Source organism: Danio aesculapii, chromosome 9 (genome assembly GCF_903798145.1).
Source record: "Danio aesculapii chromosome 9, fDanAes4.1, whole genome shotgun sequence".
In the NCBI taxonomy this organism is placed as follows: Eukaryota; Metazoa; Chordata; class Actinopteri; order Cypriniformes; family Danionidae; genus Danio; species Danio aesculapii.
The window spans coordinates 21,862,249-21,888,473 of NC_079443.1; the positions used below are offsets into that span (position 1 = coordinate 21,862,249).

Below are 26,225 nucleotides of genomic sequence, written 5' to 3' on the forward strand. Positions count from 1 at the left end.
AATACTGTGAGTGATAATAGCCATGGAGGAAAATTCATGAATAAATATTGTCCACATAAGTCCAGCTATACTATGGGAGGCCAGTCACACTGCATTGTAACAAAATATTTTGCTCAGTTGTGCATTTTTTCTTGTATTTACTTTTTTCTACATATCCAAATGCACATTAATGTGTAGTGGTTATGATGCATTTCTATAGTGTTTCTGTAGTTCTATAGTGAAGTGTATTTTTGTAAGTCATTCTGGAAGTAAGCATCACTCTGGATTGGTGGGGATACAATAAAAGCAGAAAAAAATTCTGACAATAATCCTTGCATTGACATTTACTTTCAGATATGCTGCACTGATTTGTCAGTAAACTTAATGCAATTTTAACGTTTTGTGAAACTCTTAACAGATAATTTTACAAAAAAGCAATTTTGAATAAATACAGGTATATACAGGGTCCAAAATGACCATAGCATGAAAGGTTTATATTTTTAGGAGGTTATATCTTGTTAAACAAAAATTTTAATGAATGAATTAATATAAATTTCTTATAAACGATCTTTATTTCGAAGAAAATAATGTGCAATTTGGGAAGGCACAGTGGCACAGTGGTTAGCACTGTTGCCTCACAGCAAGAAGGTCGCTGTTTCGAGTTCCCACTCGGCCAGGTTACATTTCTGTGTGGAGTTTGCATGTTATCCCCGCATCCATGTGGGTTTCCTCTGGGTGCTCCGGTTTCCCCCAAAGTCCAAAGATATGCGGTACAGGTGAATTGAACAAACTAAGTTGACCATAGTGTATGAGTGGGTGCAAGTGTGTGAATGCAAGAGTGTATGGGTGTTTCCCAGTACTGGGTTGTGGCCGGGAGGGCATCTACTGCGTAAAACTGGAATAGTATGCTGGAATAGTATGCGGTTCATTTCGCTGTGGCGAAGCCTGACAAATAAGAGACTAAGCTGAAGAAAGTATTGAAAATGAATGAATATTGTGCAATTCTGAATGTTCTTTATACAGGTGAGTGGGAATGACAAACCACCTGTAAGACACCTTCTTATAAACACCCCATAATTATTGGAAAATATTGTGTAATTCTAAGTGTGCTCTAGGAATGTCCCGATCAGGTTTTTTTGCCGTCCAGTGAGAGTTCGAGTCATTTGAATTTGAGTATCTACTGATACCGAAACCCAATCTGATACTTCTACAGTACATAAAGGCTTAGTAGAGACATGGGACGAACTCCATATGTCTGTGGTAAACGAAACATGGTGTACATCTTATAACAGGACAAATAGTTTGTCAGAAATCTTCTTATAAAGGGCTGGCAGAGCTTTCTCTGTGAAATAGTGGCGAGACGGTGTTTCAAATCGAGGTTCTACGTTTGTTTTTGAGGTGTCTTATCAGGTTTGTTGTGTTAAATGTAGCCTTTTCCTTTCCACCTCTTGCAATGCCAAGTTTACATATCTCACAATGTTGGCAATGGCAACGCTTCAAACTGCTTCCGTGTTCTACTTTGCCGGCATTTAACCAATAGCGTCTCTGCAACAAAGTGATATCATGCCGCACACGCTGCTGTTTCTGTGTGAAGTCAAGAAAGAGATCTAACTCTGTGCCACTGCATAACTATAGCTGTGTTTAAAAAAAATGAGAATGTATGTTTACATATATATATATATTTATTCGAGTCCTGATCGGAAGGGTAACTTCCGATTGAGTCTGAAATCTTGTGATCGGAATTGATTTCCGATCACATGATTAGATGAGTGGGCTTGACAAACCACCTGTGGGACACAGTTTTTCCTTTCTGTAGGCTTGGAGGGAGTCAAAAAAACTTAAATTCAAAAAAGACTAGTCATTGTGTTTATATACTGCCACTCTCTAATGATTTGAAGTGCTCCTCATTTGGATAAAAGCGTCTTCTAAATGAATAAATGTAAGTGAATGAATGAACAATGCGTATTCCAAGGGCCTTAATCATCCCTAACTAAAAACTATGCACTTTAAAAGACATTTCATATATCTCGTCTGGGTCAAAACGGACAAGAGTGATAAATGTGCTTTTGCATGTTTAAGTTTTTCATCAAGAATAGATGTGCAGTTGTATGTTGTTAGTAATTGCTTCTAGTCCGTGTTCTGATTGCCGAAGTTCCATTTTAGTAACCAATTAGAGACGGTCTAATCTAAGCACACATTAATTGCACTCACTTCCTATTGTGCGAACACCTTTCAGTCACACCCAAACTGGCGCCGCTAATGGTGTACAAATCACGCACAGCAGCTTAAAAAGTACAATGATGTTTCACACACTCCTTCGCTGGAGTTAAAATGATTTCAAGTGTTTCTTCGTTATCATTATTTCGTGTATCATATTTTTGGTAATTAATTCTGGCTCTTTCCAAGAAGAATACTCCATAACAATTTCACTGCAATCCCCGGTGAGCTCTTTTAAATGAATGAGTTTGTCCTTGGCTCGGTCTGAAAAATGAGCGATGAATCAGTCCAACCTTTTCCCACCTAAAGGAGGTGTTCATTGAGGACTGATCTGAGGACAGTTTCCAATTACGATTTTCTCTCAGCTCTGTTCGAGCAGGATTAAATTAAGGTAGTTTTTGCATGTTTTTATATATATATATATATATATTTTTTTTTTATCATAGTCCACAAAGTAGTTTTATGTCTGCGCTCATAAGGGATTCAAGGGTTACTCTCTTGATCTCTCTTCCTCCTACTCTCTTTCATTTTTGTGTGAAGGGTTTTGTACTTTGTGAACAGCGTAGCATGAAACGATACACAGATTAAGGGGCGCTCACAAGCAGCACTATTTTCTTTATTTATTTATTCTTCGCTGCTCTTAAATGCAAGTGAGATTTCAGCCACGTAGGAAGATCTGGCCCTTTCAGTGCCTTTTTTGCTCTCTGTGTGGGCTGTTAAGGTTAATTCCCCCAATCTGCATGCACATTTTCATCCAGCTCTCCTGGGGCAAAGTGTTCCTTTCAAACTTTCACAATTATTTCTGATATATCGTATCACAGGGGGGAAGTGGATTGATTTAGGGAGGCGGGAAGCTGGAATCATTTGATGTCTGCGATATGACCCAGAAGCCTGCGCTGTGATTTGGAGCTTCTTTCCGCAATTTAACTTATTACAGATAGGTGTGCAAATTGCCAAGCACCTGTTACGGTATTACAGTTTGTGCATTATTCAGAAGAAAGCTGAGAATAGCTGGCCTGTGCAGTTGGTTAAAATGAAAACATTGGCAGCTTGCTTTTTATTTTCCACTCTTGAACTGCCATTTTTGCAGTATAATTCCTGTTATTTTCTGTCTCTGGAGCTTTTTGTGAACTTACTGTCACTCATTGCCATTTATGCAGCTGTATGTGCACAGAGTTTTGCAGTATATATAATGCCTGACTTTGTGGGAAAATGACAGTCCTGTTGAAAAGGCTGACATGGCTTCTCTCTTTCGCATATATAATATTCAGGTTTTTTTTTACAAGTGTCCACAGATGCATTGGTCAGCCGGCTCCTGAACGAGCATGGGCATTTACAGCAGGAAGATACAATAGAGTTCATGTAAAAATCACACCCAGAACCATCTGGGAGAATGAATTTGACTAGTGACTTATTAATATCAATATATTTCCATTTCATTTGAGTACAAAGCTTGCGAAGGTATTTGTTTGGAACAAGTATGTAACTGTTTGCAATTTATTTATTTGTCAAACAAAGGTAATATCTGCAGATCTGTGCAGTTACAAAGGGATTCAGGCTAAGTCGTCTTTGACACCTGCACTCTATTGTGTGACATATTATAATTATTTGGAGAAACAACAGTCTTTGTCTCAGATTAAAGCTGTCACTGGTGCAGTAAGTTTGGTTCAATTACGGTACATACTATTTTGTACATACTAATGCTCTACATCCACAAAGTATTTGCAGCGTCATTATTTTTCAACATTTTGTTGTGTTACAGTCTTTTACAAACTTTATTAAAAAATTATTTTCCTTAAATTTATACAAACAATATCCCGTAATGACAACGTAAAGTAAGTTTATTTGAATTCTTTGCAAATCTATTAAAAACATCATATGGACTAAGTGTTAAGTGTACAGTGCTCAGCATACAGTATATAAGTACAGCCCTCACAAATCATTTATTCATTTTCTTTTCGGCTTAGTCCCTTTATTAATCTGGGGTCGCCACAGCAGAATGAACCACCAACTTATCCAGCAAATGTTTTTATGCAGTGGATGCCCTTCCAGCTGCAACCCATCTCTGGGAAACATCTATACACAATCATTCACACTCATACACTATGGACAATTTAGCCTACCCTATTCACCTGTACCACATGTTTTGGACTGTGGGGGAAACCGGAGCACTAGGAGGAAACCCACGCGAATGAAACATGCAAACTCCACACAGAAACGCCAACTGACCCAGCCGAGGCTCGAACCGGCGACCTTCTTGCTGTGAGGCAACAGCTCTACCTACTGTGCCACTGCATCACCGCCCTCACAAATCTCTCTTTTAAATTCATATTTTGAATAGGAAGCTAAACAATATTATATTTGTGCATATATATTAGATTAGCCAGTACTGAGGCCAAATCTTAAAGCTTATCTAACAAAATAATTTATGATAATAGTCCAAAAACTAGTACACCCATATTTATATGTTATAGAAAAAAAAATTAAATACAAATTTAAAAAAGAGAAAACATCAACGGAAGCAAAAAATGGAAAAAATTTGTTGAAATGTAATAGGTTGTAATTTATTTTTCAATATTTGGCTTGAATTTAATTGCTTTATCTTTCAATTTCTAAATATGTTTGGTGACTAAAATATTATTTTAATAAATATATCTGTTTAATAAATCTGTTTTGTTTCATATTCACTGAGAAATGGATACAAATATATACATTTTTAATAAAGGTTGTGTACTCAATTATGCTGAGCACTGTATGCTGTTTCCACTGATCCTACTTCAAATGTTTCTACAACACGGTTTAGTTGATTGTACATGATTTGGAAAGACACACCTGTACACATATCTACCTTTAAAGCAGTATACTGTATATGTCCACTTTTGGTGTAAATGTGTATACATCTTAAAGCATAACAGACAGATTTGATTACCTTTATTACTATCACATTACAGGTTTAATGTCATGTAGTTATGTGACAGTCTTTCGCTGTTTCTATATACAGTGGCTAAAATAAGTATTGTGATGATTTTTCATGGCGAATCTATTTTGAAGGAGCTGTTGACATGAGATTGGCTGAGATTATGGATAAAACACAAACAATTCAAACATACAAATAAAATTAACAAATACATTTCAGAATTCAGTGTGTGTGTGTGTGTGTGTGTGTGTGTGTGTGTGTGTGTGTGTGTGTGTGTGTGTGTGTGTGTGTGTGTAAACTCTAAAAACAGATGAATTCAACATTAATTTATGGGAGTAAACATGTTGAATCCTGTGCGTGTGATATTAAAATAAAATATATAGAAAAATACACTGGCACGTAATAGCTTTTCCTAATTTTTAATTGATAACTGTGATGGTCTCTTACAGTACGTTCTCTGCAAATTGATAAGTTCGATTGGATAACTATTGTAAGAAGTCACTACCTGTCACTATAGTGGTTTATGATAAACATTAACCGCAGAATGAATTGCACTTTACACTTCATTAGCTTTTTTTCATAATGGGTGATTCTTCATTTAATGGCCTATTTAGCTTTAAATGTTGAAAAATTAAGCTTTCTTAAAATATATTTCATCAGCATGTGTCCTTGAGCAAAAATCAACATTCAAGCTGAGTTAAATAAGCCTCAGTTTTGCTAACTTAATAAGTTCAAAGCAGTCCATTAGCTTTGAAAGCATAAAAAGCAGAAACATAATGTCCAAAAATTAGCAAACAGTATATTGCTTTATATTTAATATCCAGAACTGTCAATAATAATACAAAGCTATTTAAAATATTTTGGAACTACTGTTAAAACAAACAATCATTTATTAATTTTTAATAAAATAAAAGAGAAGGGGCTATTTTTAGCTTATTGTTCATCAGTTAATGATAAAAATGTAACAGTGTACGCTGCCAACGTTTCAACATAATAATTTGTTATTGTAAAGAAATGTTCCTTGTTCAGCATATCAGTATAATAGAAGACTTTCTGAAAATCACATACAGTATTTCTCATCAAATAAATGTATGCTTAGTGAGCAAATAGGATTTCTTTAAAAATCAAACCCTGATGTGCTTAAAATCTCCAAATTTAATACAGGTAATCTGCCTTTTTTTTCATATTTCGCTGCATTTGCTGAAGCCAGTAGAAATGCATTCATTTCAGTCAGTCAATAACTGCCGATGCTAAGAATAGACCGAACACCTCTGTTTATAGAGCAGACCAAATACCTCTTTTCATGGTGGAGAAAGCTCAAAGTGGCTAAGAGATTTCCCGGTCTGTCTGTCTGTCTGTCTGCGGTTTAAATTGTGCTCAGGCGTCTTCCACCTCACACACACACACACAACTGTTATCTTCAAACTCATTGAAATCTGGATCACATGGTTGCCTGTAGTGTTTTGCAACAGCAACTTGATTGCCAAAAATCTGCCTAGAGCCGTTCTACGCCAGCCTTTTTCCTTTGATGACTCAAGAAGCAGGGTGCTAAAGGTTGGAGGCGGAGGGCTGGAGACTCGCCTTAGGGAAAATCTTCCATCTCTGCCTCATTGGATCAAAAACATCAGCCATCTCACATTCATAGCCTCTTGACATGGTTGTAGTTACAGCAGGGCGAAAATAAATAGATAGCAAATCTACCCCTGGGTTATTATTTATTGCTTAACTGCGTGTGAAGAGATTTAGCTCTCATTATTTCTGCCAAATCCTGTCATTCACTTTCAGTTATCGAACTTTTTGGGAAATTCAACCATTGTGGTGCTGCATTCCAAGGGTTTGCGCTTGTTTGTTGGGGGTTTAATCGTTATAGGAAAGTTTTGTGTAATTCTGAAGAAGTGAATGGAAGGATTAATGTCTCTCTTTCATGCATGAAATGAGAGTTTTCCTCTCACCAACCTCAGCCGACAGCCCAGCTCTCTTTCTCTTCTGTCTTTTGATAGCTCGCTGGCATCCAATAAATTAAATGGCCTTTGGTTCATCCTCTCAAATACGGTTTCCTGTTCAAATCTTTTTTTCATTCCTGCGGGCGAAAGGAAACGTATTCTGCCCATCTGATCAAGCAGTCATTAGTGAAATCGGTGGCAACTCACAAAGCAAATATTTCCCTTAGTTAATTTGTTTGAAGATTGAAGAGCCGATTCTTTTTTGTGGAGAAATTGATGGCATTATCAGTACAATATTGTGTGCTGTTGTAACTTTGACAGTCTTGATCGTGAGCGTCATCGGAATATGAGTGTTCATCATAATGGAATCTAAATTGCCCCCTCTATTTTCATGTTTTCCATTTCTGTGATCCAATACAAAAAGCTGATGAATGGCAATTGTTGGTCTCTTATTTGGAGATAAAACCCTCTTTGTCTTCATCTAAGTTGCATTAAAAAGATGAAAGCTGTGAATATGAGCACATTTATAATGGGGATCTTGCAATGATTATGATTTACTCTTGTAATGTTGAGTTATGTGGCTATTTTATTCGATGGCTTATTCCACCTCAGTGCAAAAGCACAATGAATTTCTCTCTGTCCTGTGAAGGTAGCTTGGGTTTGAAGACTAATTTGCATTTGTCAAAGCAAATGCCTAAATCTGGATAATGTGAAGGTCACAGAAAATCACTGTATGAAATCTGAAATAGTCTGCAGATTTTGTGGTCTGTGGCATACAGTATAGAATTTATGTAACATATACCTCAGGAAAATACACAAGACAATCACAGACAAATAGTGATATATTTTCTATAATCTTTAATAAACTTTCTTCAGTATTATATTAATTTAAAATTTTACAATATTGATCCCTGTTCAGGCACATGCAAAAATATATAAATAAAATAATTTATGAATAAATAATAGGAAAAATTAATAAAATTAAGATTTTAATAAGCAAATGCTCAAAATGCGGGTATTGTAATTGTAGAAAAAAGAAAATAAGTATACAGTAGTCAACACATAAAGTGTATCAAAAAGAATATTTTGGTTGTTTCTTAGTTGTTTTAAGATTTTGATCCACTGGAACATACAGTCAGGTCCATAAATATTGGGCTGAAGAATTCTTTCCCCGGTGAAGATATAACCCTTCACAACAGTTGGCCAGATCAATAACACTCTCCAAGAGGTAGGTCTATGTGTGTTAAAGTCAACAAACAAGAGAATACTTTACCAGTGTGAATACAGAGGGTTCACCACAAGATGTAAGTCTCAAAAACAGGAAGGCCAGATTAAAGTTCTAAAAAAGCCTTTACAGTGCTGGAACAACATCCTATGGACAGATGAGTTCAAGACCAACTTGTACCAGAGTGATGGGAAGAGAAGAGTATGGAGAAGAAAAGGAACTGCTCATGATCCTAAGCAGTGAACCATGGTGGTGGTAGTCTCATGGTGTGGGCATGTACTGTATTTGGCTGCCAGTGGAACTGGTTCTCTTGTATTTATTGATGATGTGACTGCTGACAAAAGCATCAGGATGAATTCTGAAGTGTTTCAGGCAATATTTTCAGCTCATATTCAGCCAAATACTTTAGAACTCATTGAATGGCGTTCACAGTGAAGATGAAGAATGACCCAAAGCAAACTGCAGAAGCAACCAAAGAGTTTTTGAAGGGAAAGAAGTAGAATGTTATGCAATGGCCAAGTCAATCCCCTAACTTTAATCCGATTGAGCATGCATTTTACATGCTGAAAACAAAACTAAAGGGAAAATGCATTATGAACAAGCAGAAACTGAAGACAGTTGCTGTAGAGGCCTGGCAGATCACCACCATTAATGAAACCCAGCGTCTGATGATGTCTGTGCGTTCCAGACTTCAGATTGTAATTGACTGCAAAGGATTTGCAATCAAGTATTAAAAAGTGAAAGTTTGATTTATGATTATTATTCTGTCCAATTACTTGTGGTCCCTTAACAAGTGGGAGGCACATATGCAAACTGTTGTAATTCCTACAGCATTCCTCAAATTAAAGCTGACAATTAAAAAAATTGTTAAAGCACAAATTCATTTCATTTCAAATCGATTGTGTTAAAATATTAGAATATGTTAGAATTGTGTTGATGTCCTAATATTTATGGACCTGACTGAACTTATATATCTGTCTGTCCATGTCTGTGCATATTTGTCTGTTCTTGAGTTTTTCAGTCAATACGTATTGAACTCCATTCATTTACTTGAATTTCACAGCTATTGGAACTTAATTGTCTCGAGACTTCCGGTCACATTCACTTCCATAGATTTTTTTAGCCATAAAAAGGCTTGTTATGCTGCTTGATGTTGCAAACTAGGATTTTTTTCTTAGATGTTTTATGTATTGTCATAAACACACAATTACTACCCTTGTAGGCAAATGCACCAGAAGTCCTAAAACAACTCTAGAAGAAATGTAGAAGAAGGTGAAAAGTGTAAAAATATCCACCTTTTTATTTTTTAGGAAAGAAATGGGCAAGCATTCACATTTAGCATATAAGCTCCTCTGATATCTAGTAATAACAGTGACATGACATCTTGTCTTGTGTTTCTCTGAACAGGGCAGCTTGTCCCAGAGGAGCTCTGTGAAGAACAGTCTCCCCCTGCTGAGGTGTCCTGTGAGATGGCCTGTTCTGGTGACTGTGTGCTCAGCTCCTGGTCTCACTGGTCCTCCTGCTCTCACAGCTGCTCCAGCAAAAACTCTGAGGGCCGTCAGAGTCGCATACGCACCATATTAGGCTTGCCAGGAGAAGGTCAGTTGATTTTCATATACTGTGGTGTTTGATTCAGATTCATGGTGCATGTGACATTGTTTTGACTTTGACTCCTAATCTTTTTCATTCCCAGTGCATTCCTAAAGTACACTATTAAACTGCTTTGTTTGGGAGGTTTTCTGCAATAGGTTTTCATTCATGGAAGGTTCATAATAATAAATATTTTCATAATAAACATTGCATCATCTGCTTTCTCACAGTGTTTGACATGTCTTAAGAATCCTTACATTTTGCTATACATACATTTTTCTGAATTTTATATTAGTCTTGGAACCCCCCCCCCCCCCAACCCCTCCAACCTTTCTTTAGACAACCAAACGGCTCAGCGTTTTTGTCTAGTTTTCCTCCATGAAACCCCTGTTGTGTATATTAAGCTGCCTAAACTTATAACTCATTCATTTTCTTTACGGCTTTGTCCCTAATTATTAATCAGGGGTCACCACAGAGGAATGACCCACCAACTTATCCAGCATATGTTTCACGCAACGGATGCCACAAACATGCCACTACGGCCAATTTAGCTTATTCAGTTCACTTATACCGCATGTCTTTGGACTTGTGGGGGAAACCGGAGCACCCAGAGAAAACCCACGCAAACACAGGGAGAACATGCAAACTCCACACAGAATAGCCAACTGACCCAGCCGAGGCTTAAACCAGCGACCTTCTTGCTGTGAGGCAACAGCACTACCTATTGCACCACTGCGTCACCCTGCCATTTGGTGTACTGATTTATTTAAAATGTAAGAAGTATGCTCTCTGTCTACTTTTAGAAAACTTTATGAAAATCTAAACTGTGAAAAATAAAGCAGTGATTTTTTAATGGTATTAACAATAAGTGTCTATTTTTTTCTGTTGAAGCAACAGCTAAATAAATAAACAGACAGACCAACAGACAAATAAATAAATAAATAGACACACAAGCTGCACAAGTACTTTATTCACAAACCACAGTCATAAAATAATACAGTCAAGAATTTTTTGGAGCTCACGGAAGAACACTCTTATTACACCTATTCATTCCATTTCATTTGAGCAGAATATCTAAAACTTAAGACTGGGTGATTTAAACACTTGACATTTGACAACCACAAGCATGAAAGCTCTCTGTTTTGTTTTGTTTGTTTGTTTTACAAAATCTTTGATATAGATACTGACACTGCACGGTGAAATAGTCAGTAAGTATTTAACAACCTTACTAACGTCCCTCATTTTAATCTCTGGCAAAAAAATAAAAAATAAAAATTGCAGGTTTTTAGGCAACAGGGTGGCTCAGTGGTTAGCACTGTTTCCTCACAGCAAAAAGGTTTAAGTCCTTGCTGGATCAGTTGGTATTTCTGTGTGGAGATTGTTCTTCCCGTGTTCATGTGGGTTTCCCCCACAGTCCAAAGACATATGGTATAGGTGAATTGAATAAAATAATTGGCCGTGTATCTGTGTGAATGAGTGTTTATGGATGTTTCCCAGTACTGGGTTGCAGCTGGAAGAGCATCCACTGTATAAAAAATATGCTGGATAAGTTGGCGGATCATTCTGCTGTGGTGACCCCTGGTGAATAAAGGGACTAAGCTGAAGGAGAATGAATGAATAAATAAATAAATACAGGTTTTTATTTATTTATTTATTTATTTATTTATTTATTTATTTATTTATTTATTTATTTATTTATTTAATTAATTTTATTTATATAATTTTATTAATTTTATTTTATTTTATTTTATTTTATTTTATTTTATTTTATTTTATTTTATTTTATTTTATTTTATTTTATTTATTTATTATTTTATTATTATTTTTTTTTTTACATTTATTTATTGTCATTTATTTAATTAACAAAGTTAACACTACTTCAAACCCCTTCTTTCCATAACTCAATAAAAATGGCCCAGGGTTTGCTGTAGTCAGTTTACAGTTACATTTGCAGTTTACATGTCACAAACAAAACTGTCATTCTGAATTTCAGCACTGGAAGCCTTCACAACACTTGCAAACAGTGATATGAACAGTAGGAAATTGTTCAAAGTAGACGTAGTTTTCAGGCAGCCAATAAAGATATGTTGGCTTTATGCAAATATATCACAAATCTATGTCAGATTTTGCAGGAATTCAACAGACTTGAATTACTGACGACTCATTTCAGCAGTTCAGAATCGCTTCTTTCTTTTCGGGATCTTTGAAACTTTTACAGTCCTTTACATTCCAAAACAGCTCCATTACACCCCACATGACAGGTAATCCTGGATCATAATAAGGGCACTCAAAATGTTTACTAAAAACAAAGAAGTTTTCTCCAGTGGAGCAATTTCACATCCTGTATATTTGCTTGAGAGGAGCAGTGATAAAAATGTGTTCGCAGGGTCTCATTTTTCTGTCTGCCTACATACAGCTGTGGGTTTTCCCAATCACACACAGTCTTTCTGCAATGACAGAAAGAGCTGTGTAATTAAGACTTAAATATACCTTAGTCTAGAGACTCTACTCCCGCCTCCTCCGCTGACACACACACATACACACACGCGCACGCTTACACTTTTCTCCGTGCATCTGGAAAAATGGAAATAAAGCCCCAGCCTCTACACACCATCCACCGAGTGTCATTAATCAGACAAGCCCTTATTAATATTCAGCCGGTCTACGTTACACTCATAATGAGTCCCTGTGTTATGGAGAAAGGCTGAATGTCAATACAATGTCATTAGCTTCAAGGGCAGATGGAGTAGGAATTACTTTTAATTATAAAAAGTGCAGAAGTAATTTTGGAGGCTGAGCTCGCAGAACTTGTCACAGATGTTCCTGCGTCATGTGTGGAATACACATTCAGCCTGAAGCCAAGGTTTAGTTCACTTATTTCAAAATGAACAATGTGATGGAGCAGGGGTTTGATTGGGAATGCGTATGTTTTGATTAGTGATCAGCATGATATTTTTGGCAAAAGCAGAAGATATCTTTTTTTTTTCAGCTGTATGGCAGATTTTTGAGTTTCAATTGCTTTCCAAACATGTTGTAAGATTCCATTCTATTGGCCCACTGATGGAATCTGATAAATGGTCGAAGGTTAAATGCATGTAAGCCTTTTCTAGCGCTTCTGATAAGATTTCTGTTATTTATTAAGTTATTTATGTTTGTTTTCAGCTTCAAATTCAATCTGACTCCAATTTTTAAGTGACCATCAAATTTATACTTAGTTTCTAATTAGGAACGGGTTACTTTTGTTGTCCCTGAATCAATTTAGAGTTTTGATTTATATCTGATCTTGTACTCTTCAGTTATCCATTCATTAGGGAGTTTTCACCCCCCGGGATTTGCCTGTTTCTCACAGACATGATCTTGACATTCTGAAGTTAGTCAGAGGATTAATAATACCGAATTAGTTCGGTTGCCTCCTGCTCACTTGTACTAAAAGTGTAGTTAATTTAGTCATCTCCATGCTTTTTGCTAATATCAGTGATAACCTGAAATCGAATAGTCGGTCACACTTTATTTTGATGGTCCATTTGTTGAATTAAGTTACATTGCATCTACATGCCAACTAATTCTCATTAGATTATAAGTAGACTGTTAGGTTGGGGTTAGATTTCTGTTGAAGGAGCAGTATCAACAGATATTAAGCAGACAGTCTACTAATACTCAAATGCAGGGGTGGGCAAACTCGGTCCTGGAGGGCCAGTGTCCTGCACAGTTTAGGTCCAACACTAATCAAACACACCTGAACACGCTAATCAGTATCTGCAAGATCACTAGAAATCTATAAGCAGGTGTGTTTGATTAGAGTTGGAGCTAAACTGTGCAGGACACCGGCCCTCCAGGACCGAGTTTGCCCACCCCTGCTCAAATGGACCATCAAAATAAAGTGTTACTGAAAAGTCTCTGAACTGAAATGCCGACTGCTCCAAACAGTCTCGTGCGATTCGTTTGGATATCATATACACAGTATTATGGTAGACTCAGCCTCCACATAATCTACTGGATATAAAAGATTTCAGGAGAATTCAGAATGCATCAAAACTTGACACTTTATTTTACAGATGAAAGTGTATCATGCCAATTACAGAACCAAACAATAAAAGCCTATTCAGATTCAATTACTCAAGGAAAAATCTAGGAGTATAGATGGAAGTCCAAATTATACATTGTGTGGAGCTTGAGAGCTCTTCACTACAAGCCGGTCTGGATACAGACTCGTCTTTCTCTTTAAATCCCCTTTGAGAGCAATGAATGTTAACCATTAAAGATTTAATCGTTGGGATTAAACTAAAAGTTATCAAAAACATTGAACAAAACCTTGTGACCAGTCACACCTGTGTATTTATAAATAACAGAAGGGAAGGAAAGTTCAGGAAAGGGGGCAAGAATGTGTCAACGTCTTTCCTGGGCTTTTTTCTTCATTTTCCAGAGTTCTGGCTGTGTTATTACAGGGCACATTTAAGTCTGAATAAAATCCATCCATTATTATTATTATTATTAGTCAATAAGTGTGTGTATGTGTGCGTGTGTGTCTGTGTTTATGTGCTATTTATTTACAGTCAATATTTTGTTTTGAAAATATTCTATTATATTTTCTTTATATTTTTCTTTCTAGATTGTGTCTTAATTCTGTAGTCATTCTGTAGTGCACTTTTAGTTTAAAATAGCTTTTTAACAATATGAAATATTAAAAAATAATAATCTTATAGTTTTATTAGATTTTATATTTGCTAATGGTTGTTGTTGCATTTTTTTCTTTAGTACTTCAAGCATATTTCAATTAGTAAGCTCGTGTAATTTAATCTCAATTTCTGTACAATTTCATATAATTTAAAACGTATTTTGTTCCATTCTTTATTTTAATTTTGTTTATTTATCTTTTTTTGTTTATGTTGTTTGACCATTGAAGCATTTAAAAAGAAACTACAATTTGAAACAAATTATTATTATTATTATTAATAATAATTAATTATCTGTTCATTAATTTTTTCTTATTATTACGATTATGATTATTATTATTATTATTATTATTATTATTATTATTATTTATTCTTTAATATCATTATTATTTATTATTATTATTATTTACTCTTTAATATTATTATTATTTATTATTATTATTATTTATTCTTTAATATTATTATTATTATGCGTCACTGTGGCACAGTGGGTAGCACGATCGCCTCACCGCAAGAAAGTCACTGGTTCAAGCCTGGCTGGGTCAGTTGGCATTTCTGTGTGGAGTTTGCATGTTCTCCCCGTGATCGCATGGGTTTCCTCCAGGTGCTCTGGAATCCCCCTACGGTCCAAAGACATGCGGTACAAGGGAATTGAATAAACTACATTGGCTATGGTGTATGTGTGTGAATGGGGGAGTGTATGGGTGTTTCCCAGTGGACATCCGCTGCGTAAAATATTTGCTGGATTAGTTGGCAGTTCATTCCGCTGTAGCGACACCTGATTAATAAAGGGACTAAGCTGAAAAGAAATTGAATGAATCATAATTATTATTATTATTATTATTATTATTATTATTATTATTATTATTATTATTATTATTGGTAGCAGTAGTAGTATTAGTATTATTATTAATATTATTGTTATTATTAGTGGTATTAAGAGTGTTCATTTTTATTAAATATTACATCATTATCACTTTTATGTTCTGTTTTCCTTTTCACATATACTGTACTGTATCTACATCCTTCACAAACCTCAGTAGATTTCCATCTCATGCCTCTTGTAGCTCGTTAACATTTTATGGAGCATTAAAGCAAACTTAAGAGAGGCTTTTCCATCTGTAATGCAGTTAATGATCTCTCCCATTCCCAGATAAGACGTGTCCAGCTGCTACTGCTCTGGAGGAGTGGAGAACTTGTAATGATCATCCATGCATCACCTTCTTCTGGGAAGCTTCGCCGTGGGGGCCTTGCATTGAAGACTCCTCCATGAATGTAAATGGCAGCGGCTACTGGAACGGAACGGCCACCTGTGCTGTCGGGCTGCAGATCCGTAAAGTGGCCTGCATGAAAATGGGCGCCGGGCCGGTTATTCCCAAAAGGTGCCTTATTTTTATGTATGACATTTATAATCTGTGGATTTGTGCATTTCTACACACCGCACTGATAGTGCTTTCAGTTGCATTTTGTAGAGGTTAGATTAAAGCACATAGATTTCCCTCCACTGCTCATAGCGTGAAGGTAAATTGCTATATTTTTCTAGTCTTTGGTGTTCACTGATTTGATTTGAAGTTAAATCAAGAACACTTAGGCCCAATCCCAATTCTATTTTTGTACCCCTACCCCTTCCACTTCCATTTGGCCCTTCAAATAGAGTGTAAAGCCTCATATATACTTTCGCCTGGCGCCGTGTCGCGGACCTTCACTGACTGCCATCGAAGCTTTTATACTTGACATGTTCGCTGTTGTGATATTCTTTAAAACAACAGGGGGCAGTCAAAAGAAACTGACCGTAAAATCAGACGGATAAACTGTCATATCATTAATATTGTTAAAAAATGTTTAACTAATTAATTTGTATTATTTTTATAAATTATTTTAATGATTATAAAGATTTCTTATGCGATCCAAGATTTTTTTTTAAACAAACTTTGATGCATCACTTGCTTTTGTTCATATCTCAGACAGTTTAATCTATTAAAGCTTCTTAAAATATTAATGACAAAAGAACATGGATTACTCTACAAATATATATATATATTTTTTATTTATTTTTTATTTTTTTATTATGGCAAAAATAAAAGCAAAAAAAGTACATTTACTTAAAAATGCAGATGTTTTTTTATATATATATAGATTTATTACCAATAAAGCCTAGAAAATAATAATAAGAAATAATTGGTTCCTTAATTACAGTTTTGTAGCTATTAAATTGTTTTTAATTCAAACTTGTGTCATATACATCAGTATAAAACCTATGAATGGCCATGGCCTCTTGTGGCTTAAACAAACTTATCCCTCTGGTTTTTTCAAACTTTTTAACAAAAACTTTCTTCCTTTCCCATGGCTGTTGCAATATCTAGCCAAACATTATTGTCCATCTGGTTATCCATATGATCACACATAGACGGATCATAAAGATGTACCTGTTTCATGCAAAATCTCTTCAAAGTGGTTCATATTCAACTCAAATCAAATGCGGTTCCGCACAAACTGTTCGCTCGAGTCTAAAAAAAATCGTGCGCTCCACCATCCGAAATCACGTTGTGCACACGGAAAGGAAACCTCCGCAAACACATCGATGATGTCACATTCACCACACGCACTCATGAGAACTAGTGGACACTAGTCTGGTTTATACTAGTGGAGTATAAACCAGGCTTTAAGGGGAAGGGCTTCAAAATTTACCCCTAAGAAATGGGACACCATTACAGCACCTGCAAACGTCATCATATGTCACCGTGAGCTCTTGCTTCATATGAGATCGATGATTGCGACTGCTGTAGTTATTCTAGTTGCTTTATTTATTTTTGGTATTTATCTTCAGGAAATCACTGAAGGCAACAATATCATGTTATCATGACGATCTAATGTGGTATTAAGATGATAACTATACTGTGCATGTACACCGTGGCCATATTTATGTATGTAAACACAAGAAAACAACATTAACATTATAGCAGACACTGTAAAAAGCTCATTTACAGCCAATAGACCTTCTGACAGGGTATTCCAGTGTCATCGAGAGAAAGAATGTTGTGGAACTGCTATACAGGAGTTATTATTAGGGATTACAGATAGCGAAATTTAGCGGTTTTTATTTTTGCGTTTTAAAAAAGCATGATGGTGAAACCCAACGCTGTTAATAATATATTAAAACATATCTTTGTTTGTCATGAAAATTCGTAATAATGACAAAAAAATACTAATTTGTGCATCTCCTGACTTCCGGGTGCAGCTATGCTGCCGTTGTGGCTGGTGTATTCTAGAACATTTTCTTACCCTTTCGAGTGTGGTCCTGAAAATCTCTCTTTCGAATGGTATCTACCCTTCCCCTTAGCCCTATGCCTTCAGGCTAAAGAGAATTGGGACACCCCTACCCCTCCACGTGTTGTCAAAAAATTTTTTTAAAAATTGTGTTGTTTCAACTCATTTTAAATAAGTAGTTTACAAGCAGGAAAAGTCTTTTTAGCGCAGTTGTTTGATTTATTTAAGAATGTTTATGTTTATGTTTTATATTACAATTTTTCTAAAATGTCACATTTCAACTTACAAATGTGACATTATTTCATTAAATATGCATGGATTTGCAAACATGTCAAGCACAAAAATGAAAAAGGTTTTAAAAAGTATATTATAAAATATATTAATAACTCAACAGGATTTTTTCTCCTTTTTTATTATCACTTTACGCGTCAGCAAATAAAAAAATTAATCCCTATATTGGGGTAATAATATTTTAAATGATAAGGCAAATTATGCAAAAACTCATGTCTCTGTAAAACTATACTAATAAAATGTAAAGATTTGTCTATATAAGGGCTGCTAAAGTGGAGATTTATGGCTCAGTGCAGAACAAGCAACACATTTTGAGAAAACATATTAAAAGGGTAATGAAACACCACAACACATTTTTTTGAGATGTTGACAGTCCCACATTGCTAAAAAACACTATTAGGACATATATTACAATAAAAAGTGGTTGTTTAGAGCAAATTTGTTCTTTTTAAGCAATGTCACAGCGATGAAATCCTTGTGTAAATTCCAGCATACAGATTGGCTGTCTGTGCCGGCTGGTACAAAGTGACGTCATTGAGTTTTCAGCACATCTGTTCAATAATTTATGAGAAAAACTTGGTTCGAACCAATCAGCGTGCTCTATTGTGAATGAGATGCAACTTCATTAATATGCATGATCTAGCTTCGAAGACTCCTTTTATCTGTTACAGTGTTCAGAGAGATGTCACGTTGTTGCCAACCATAATTAAAACAAGTAGTAGAAGAATTGTTTGGATGTGTATTGTAATTTAAATCTACTTAAATCTAAAAGGGCATCAAGAAAAAGATTTGTAGTTTAGATGTTTTCTTTACACTCAATTGGAAAAACACTTTAGGCAAAAGCCAAATAACTCAAAACCCTGCAGTGTGTCACCTTAAAATTGTAGGTTTACCTTAGTCAGAGCATACTGTAAATGTTTTGTTTTATTTTCCCTTCTGGATTCACCGACTGCAACACTGTATCACACGCATAGTGAAGTAGTGTCAGTATTTGCATTGAAATTCTCTCATTATACTCACATATGGTATTCCCTACACATGAATGAGTAAACAAGGGAATAGTTTTTGATACAGCATATGTACTGTAGGCACGGGCTGGTAATGTTCATAAATCATGCTTACTACTATCTTATGTCTCTTGGTATTGGTTTACTATGGCAACCGACATAATATAGCCTTTTGACTACGCTGTCTGAACAAATATATCTACCATCTACAACAATATTGCATTAAGGACACCGTGTACAGTATTTAAAAAAATGAAAAAGGTTTATGAGCTGTGTGAATATGATTTCTTTATTCTTTATTTCTTTATCATTATTGCATCTACGTTTAATCTTCGGGTTAGTCTCAACTTCAAGTTAAAACATTTTTGAGAACCCACTGAGGAAAGCAATATTTTAGTATACTTTTAACAATTACAGGGATTTCTTGATAATGCTGGTCAATTCAGATTTTTGCATCTTAATAGCAAATCTTTTGTTAAATTTTTTTTTTTATTGCTCATAAAGCATTTCGTCTACATCCAATGGCATAACAATGCCCACAAACTCAGACTATTTATCAATATGATTCATTTTTCTTTCGGCTTAGTGCCTTGTTTATCAGGGGTCACCACACCGAAATGAACCACCAAATATTTCAGCTTATGTTTTTTACGCAGAGGATGCCCTTCTAGTCAAAACCCAGTACTGGGAAACACCCATACACTCTCACATTTACACACACTCATACGCTACGCCCAATTTGGTTAATCCAATTCTTTTATACCACATGTCACTGAAGTATGGGGGAAACCAGGGAATGTGGGGGAGAGCATGCAAACTTTACAAATGCCAACTAACCCAGTCGGGACTTGAACTAGTGACCTTCTTGCTGTGTGCTAACCACTGTCGCCCTTTATCAATACTAAATAGTGTTATTATATGTCTCTATTATTTATATGAAATATATTTTTGCAGCAGCTCCCTTTAAAATGTTATCCATTTTAAATAATGCTAAGCGATTAAGTAAAAACGTCAAACTCAGCTTTTTTGACATAGCATTCAATTTATATTACAAAACTTTGCACATATTCACATCTATTTGCTTTAGAACAAATAATTCTTTGATGAGTCTAGAGGTGTACCATTAGATATACTTAAATGAATTATATATCATGTTTAACAAGTTTTGAAACATGTATCAAAGCCAGTGGTAGATTTCAGAATAAGTGTCCAAGGTAAGGCTACTCACCGGAGGGTAAGTGAGCAATAAACGCCCTGGAGCTAACATTTGTAAAGAATAATCATTGAAAAGGTGCTATCCGTAAAAATAAACCACATATTAAAAAAGTCTAACATGACACAACAGCAGTGGTATTTGTAAAACAACAGCGAGTTTGTCTCTCCACCATGGCACTTGTGCGCTTTGCTTCAGGCGGAGTGATATATACTGTATGATATCGTTGAATATTGCATGACTGGTAGGACTTCTCAGCCAATTAGAATAGAGAACCAGAGTGAATTGTTGTGTTTGCGTGTGTTTGTAAGCTTTCAGTTTTACAGCATCCTCTGAATCCGGCCTGTTTTCTTTATAGCATCCATTTTTATAGCTTTAACATTGCATTGTTTTTTTTTTCTCCCAGGTTTATACAGTATACAGGATATAGTATTCCCTATGCTAAATTTTGCAAATATTTGTACATTTAGTTTGATCAGTGCATTTAATTCAGTGTTGGGGAGTAACTAGTTACATGTAACGGTGTTATGTAATTTAATTACAAAATAAAAATAACAGTAATTCGTTAGAAAAATGTGTAATTAAATTACAGTTACTTATGAAAATGTTAAAGATCACAAATGGGATTACTTCTAAGTATGTTGAATAATATCAATCTGTTGTTTTGCCTGTTTTTTATAAGCACGATGCGTTGAAAGGTAAACTACTTATTAGATTTTAAACAGGGTAATCTGTAATCTATTACATTTCCAAAGTAACCTCCCCAACAGTGATTAAATTAAAGCAGTTATTATTAGACACTTCTGCTCTGGGATGCGTCTTTGACCATACTATACCATACCATACCAATAACTGTAAACCACACCATACCATACCATGTTAGCCATTATAATAAAATGCTAAGCAATTAAGTCAAAACACCAAACTCAACTTTTTTGAAATAACGTTCAATTTATATTACAAAACTGCTTGTATTCAGATCTATTTGCTTTAGAACAAATAATTCATTGACAAATCTAGAGGTGTACCATTAAATATGCCTAAAATAAATTATATATCATGTTTAACAAGTTTTGAGACTTGCATCAAAGCCAGTGGTAGATATCAGAATAAGTGTCCGGGGTAAGGCTACTTACAGCGGGGTACGTGGACAATGAACGCCCTAGAGCTAACATCTTTAAAAAATAATCATTGAAAGGTGCTATTAATATAAGTAAACCACATATTGAATGTCCAACATGACACAACAGCAGTGGTATTTGTAAAACAACAGCGAATTTGGCTCTCAACTATGACACTTGTGAGATTTGCTTCAGGCGGAGTGATATATACTGTATGATACCGTTGAATATTGCATGACTGGAAAGACCTCTCAGCCAATTAGAATAGAGAACCAGAGTGAATCGTTGTGTTTGCGTGTGTTTGTAAGCTTTCAGTTTTACAGCATCCTCTGAATCCGGCCTATTTTCTATATCGAATCATTCATTGCCATTGTTTTCTTTCCCAGGTTTATACAGTATACACTATATATAGTATTCCCTCTGCAAAATTTTGCAAATATTTGTACATTTAGTTTGATCAGTGCATTAAATTAAAGCAGATATTATTAGACACTTCTGCTCTGGGATGCGTCTTTGAACATACCATGCTGTTCAGCAAATGCATGAGTTTTGCATATCGCTTCTACACAGTCGCACACATTTGAAAACCCACTTTGATAGTTTCCCATTCAAATAGCATCGCTTTAGCAACAGAAGCTGAACCTCAAAGATATTGGAGGCGCCTGCTGCATCTGTTGACACTTTTACACAGCATGAATGAGATGTACAGTTAAAAACTGAAAGCGCTTCTGAAGAGCTATTCGCATTCATCTGACCTTTTCACCAGAGAAGTAGGTTTACTTTTGCTGAAATCGTATCTTATGCATTGAGTCTGTCAATATTCTCAGTCTTGTGCTGTGAGTGGCTGTGACTGTTTCTCTGTTTCCTTTGCGAGAGGCTGATGTTGCCTCAGGTCTTTCCTTGATAAATGTTTCCTGTGGGAGTGCCGTAATGGTGCTTTGGGTAAGATAAAATGTTCTATTGCATAGCATGTCGAAGATATTGTGTTGTGCATTAGGAAAAGGGACTCATAAATAATGCAGCCGCTTATCCATTTCTTTCTTTTATATTAATGACGTGGCGTAAAGTGAGTTTATGGGCTGGTGTATTTCACTGGCCTGGTTATTGGTTTCAGCTTGACTGTAACTTTGAGAGGATGCTGACTTTAACAGTTTTTCTCATTTCAGTAAAAGAATGTTTAAAACTAGATGCATTTAGCTGAAAAGCAAGATTGCCAAAAACTTTGTCGGCTACCTCACCTGGCTATGTTATGCAATAAAGAGCTAAACATAAAATCCCCCACTTGTTTGGGTTCTTAAAGGCATAGTTCACCCAAAAATGAATAATTACGAACACTATACTTGTTTCAAACCTTTATTATTTTCTTTCTTCTGTTGAACACTAAAGAATATATTTAAAAAAATGCTAACAACCTGTAACCATTGACTTCCATAGCATTTGTTTTCCTACTATGGATATTACAGGTTTTTAGCATTCTTCAAAACATCTTCTTTTGCATTTAACAGAAGAAATAAACTCATTAAGATTTGAAGGGTGAACTATCCTTATAAACCCTATGATTTTTTGTTGTTGTATTGATTGATTGGTAGGTTGGTTGGTTGGTTGGTTGGTTGGCTGGCTGGTTGGTTGGTTGGTTGGTTGGTTGGTTGGTTGGTTGGTTGGCTGGTAGGTTGGTTGATTGCTAGGTTTGTTGGCTGGTCGGTTGAATGGTTGGTTGGTTGGTTGGTTGGTTAATTGCTAGCTTTGTTGGTTGGTTGGCTGAATGGTTGGATGTTTGGTTGGTTGGTTGGTTGGTTGGTAGGTTTGTTGGTTTGCTGGTTGGTTGGTTGGTTGGTTAACTGGTTGGTTGGTTGATTGCTAGGTTTGTTGGTTGGTTGGTTGGTTGGTTGGTTGGTTGGCTGGTCGGTTGAATGGTTGGTTGATTGGTTGGTTGGCTGGTTGACTGGCTGGCAGGTTAGATGGTTGGTTGGTTGGTTGATAGGTTTGTTGGTTGGTTGGCTGGTTGGTTGGTTGGTTGATTGCTAGGTTTGTAGGTTTGTCGGTCGGTCGGTCAGTAGGTTGGTTGGTCGATTGGTTGGTTGGTCAGTTGGTTGGTCAGTTGGTTGGTCGTTGGTTGGTTCATTCATTGGTTGGGTTGGCAGTGCATATTTATTTCCAAAAACATATCTTGCATGGTAAGACATCTTTAGTATTTTTTATAATAATGCTATAAAATTATTATGCGATTATATTTTATATTTTATTATACAGCATTAACCTAAAAACACAAAGACTTCGGGTTTTAATGCATTTTTATTATCTGAAAATGTGTGATGCTATATACTGTAAATGCTATAGATTTTTTGAAAAATAAAAACACATATTCGAGTCAATTCAAGTTATAAAACAGACAAGTCACAAAGGTGTTTGTTATATTTTACAATATAATTCTGAGGAAAAAAATTAAGGTTTCCATCCTTCAGTTAATGCAACAGTATTACGTACAGCAAGAAAACATTGAGAAGTTCATTATAAAGAATATTTATCACAAACAAACAGATTTATTTAAAGATGCATTAGAAATGTGTGGTTTTCATGACATTGATTACAATTAATAAATAGCATTGGAAGTATCAATGCACATTTGACATAGTTAAAAAAACAGTAATTGTATTGCAAACAGTATGATAGATAGTATTACATGGGCACAAAGCCCAAACTCATTTTGGTGAATTTACATTTTCAAATACATGCATTAATTGCATGTATTTTATCAATGCTTGGTTTGCAGCAGCAACTGCTGGCCATTCTTAGATTGTTAGTCAGGGTTCAAAATGCATAATCTAAGCATTAACATATTCACACAGCTAGATTTTTAGGTTACACAGATTTCACTCAGCATATAAAAACACCAACCGGCTTTCTGTTATTTTATTAAAGGTCTATATATTAATGTTGTGTGTTCTCACATTTTCAATTCACAGTCCATAAATGGCAAATAGTTTACCTTTCGAGAGGCTACATTTTACTCATTCATTGAGTAGTACATAGAACAGACTCTTATGTTGCTTTTATTGCACTAAATTATTTGCCAAGTAATGATAATATTACTGGAGTATGGTTTTTCAGTTCTTTTTTCACCACTTATTAAAATAAGTGTAGTACATATTGAGTCCATAGGCATTGACAAACAAAATGACAGTTTCACACTACAGGGAGTGTATGTGTACAGGCATGTTGTTTTTTAGTTTTTTACAAATATAATACAACATTTCAGTCATGTTAGTGGCTGTATGTAAGAAGGGATCATGTTGACACCTTTGTCGTATAAATTTCCCCTCAGAAAATGATGTTTTTGCATTGTAACCCCTCCATTGAGTTCACAGTGGGAGAGCGTTTGCAAGAGCTTGAAAGGCAAAGTGTGTGTTAAGGAAAAAGAGGTGTCAAATACCGCTGTGTTTACAAATAAATTGGTAATCTAAGCTGCTTTGCAGTCTGGAGAGAACAAATCACACTCCGGTTTATAGTGATCTGTTGACATACTCACACACATGCTCCCTCACAGATGTACTGAAACATAAATCACAGATGGTGCGCTGTATATGGCATGCATGTGTTTGATGGAGAGAGTAAATTTATGTTTGTGTGTCACACATATCATATCCCTCAAGCCCTGCCGGGTGTGCTGGAAGCTGTGAGAGCAGAGCATCATTTACTGTATAGAGCGTCATCATGTTTAATACACTAATATTGGCACCTTCTGTAAATATGAACAAAGTATACGTCTTATAAACCATAAAACTGTCTATTCAAATTAATGCAATACTATATTTAAAAAAACTAAATTATTATATACTGGAGTAGCCTATAGCCTATAAAAAAAGTCAATATTGCCCTGTTGTCTCTCATCACATGCGGCACGCGCGCATTCAACCACGAGTGACAGAGACAGAGGAAATTAATTAAAATAATATAGGCTAGAATTAAAGCAATGTAGCCCACTTTGCAGCTTTCTTTTAAATTACAATAGGCCTACTGTATATAAAAATAGCCTATATAGACAGACTGTTTTGACGAGGTGTATTCATTTTTTATACATCGGATGTGTTTTAGTATAGCTAATTTTGATGAATTAGATATAACTTTTGACTGCGCGCATTATATTTTACACTCATATGCAAGGTGACTGAAATTGAAATTAAAACACAAAAGATACCGAGCTATTATTAGTTAAAAAAAAAAAAAAAAAAAAAATATATATATATATATATATATATATATATATATATATATATATATATATATATATATATATATATATATATATATATGATTTGAAGGAGAACACTGTCGTTTTGAAAACTGAACTGAAACTAAATTATTAAAAATAAACTTGCGGGACCTAATTTGCATCCTGTGGCTTAATGATTTGTATTATGATTTTAGTGATCTGCTTGATAAATTTATTTTTATGCTTTTGATGAAGTAGCATACAATAAGAGGCCTTTAGACCATGCGCCGGACCGTTTTATATTTACATATATATTGCGATCATGATTTTTGAAAGTAATTCATCGCTTTGTAAACATTTATTATTACCATTGGATGAGTCTTCCTTTACAGTTTAACATAGCGCATGGACCTGGAAGCCGATTCGCATCACATCACACTTAACAACCGGATTGACGTTGTACCCCAACATCGTGGGGACATTGGATTTTGTTTGGAAATGAAAATCGAGTTGCTGTCAGAACCCAACGCCAGGCCGGCGTCAATGTCTAAAGTCAAATCTAAAATCAACCT

At 35.4% G+C, this 26,225-nt stretch overlaps 1 protein-coding gene across 1 annotated transcript in view; it reads left to right on the forward strand.

Annotated features, from left to right (window-relative positions):
• Positions 1-26,225, forward strand: part of thsd7ba (thrombospondin, type I, domain containing 7Ba) — a 402,582-nt gene that overhangs the window by 235,236 nt on the left and 141,121 nt on the right. Inside the window, exons 9-10 of the mRNA XM_056465204.1 lie at positions 9,689-9,880; positions 15,698-15,926. Coding sequence (XP_056321179.1) covers positions 9,689-9,880; positions 15,698-15,926 — 421 coding nt within the window. The remainder of the gene's footprint in view (positions 1-9,688; positions 9,881-15,697; positions 15,927-26,225) is intronic.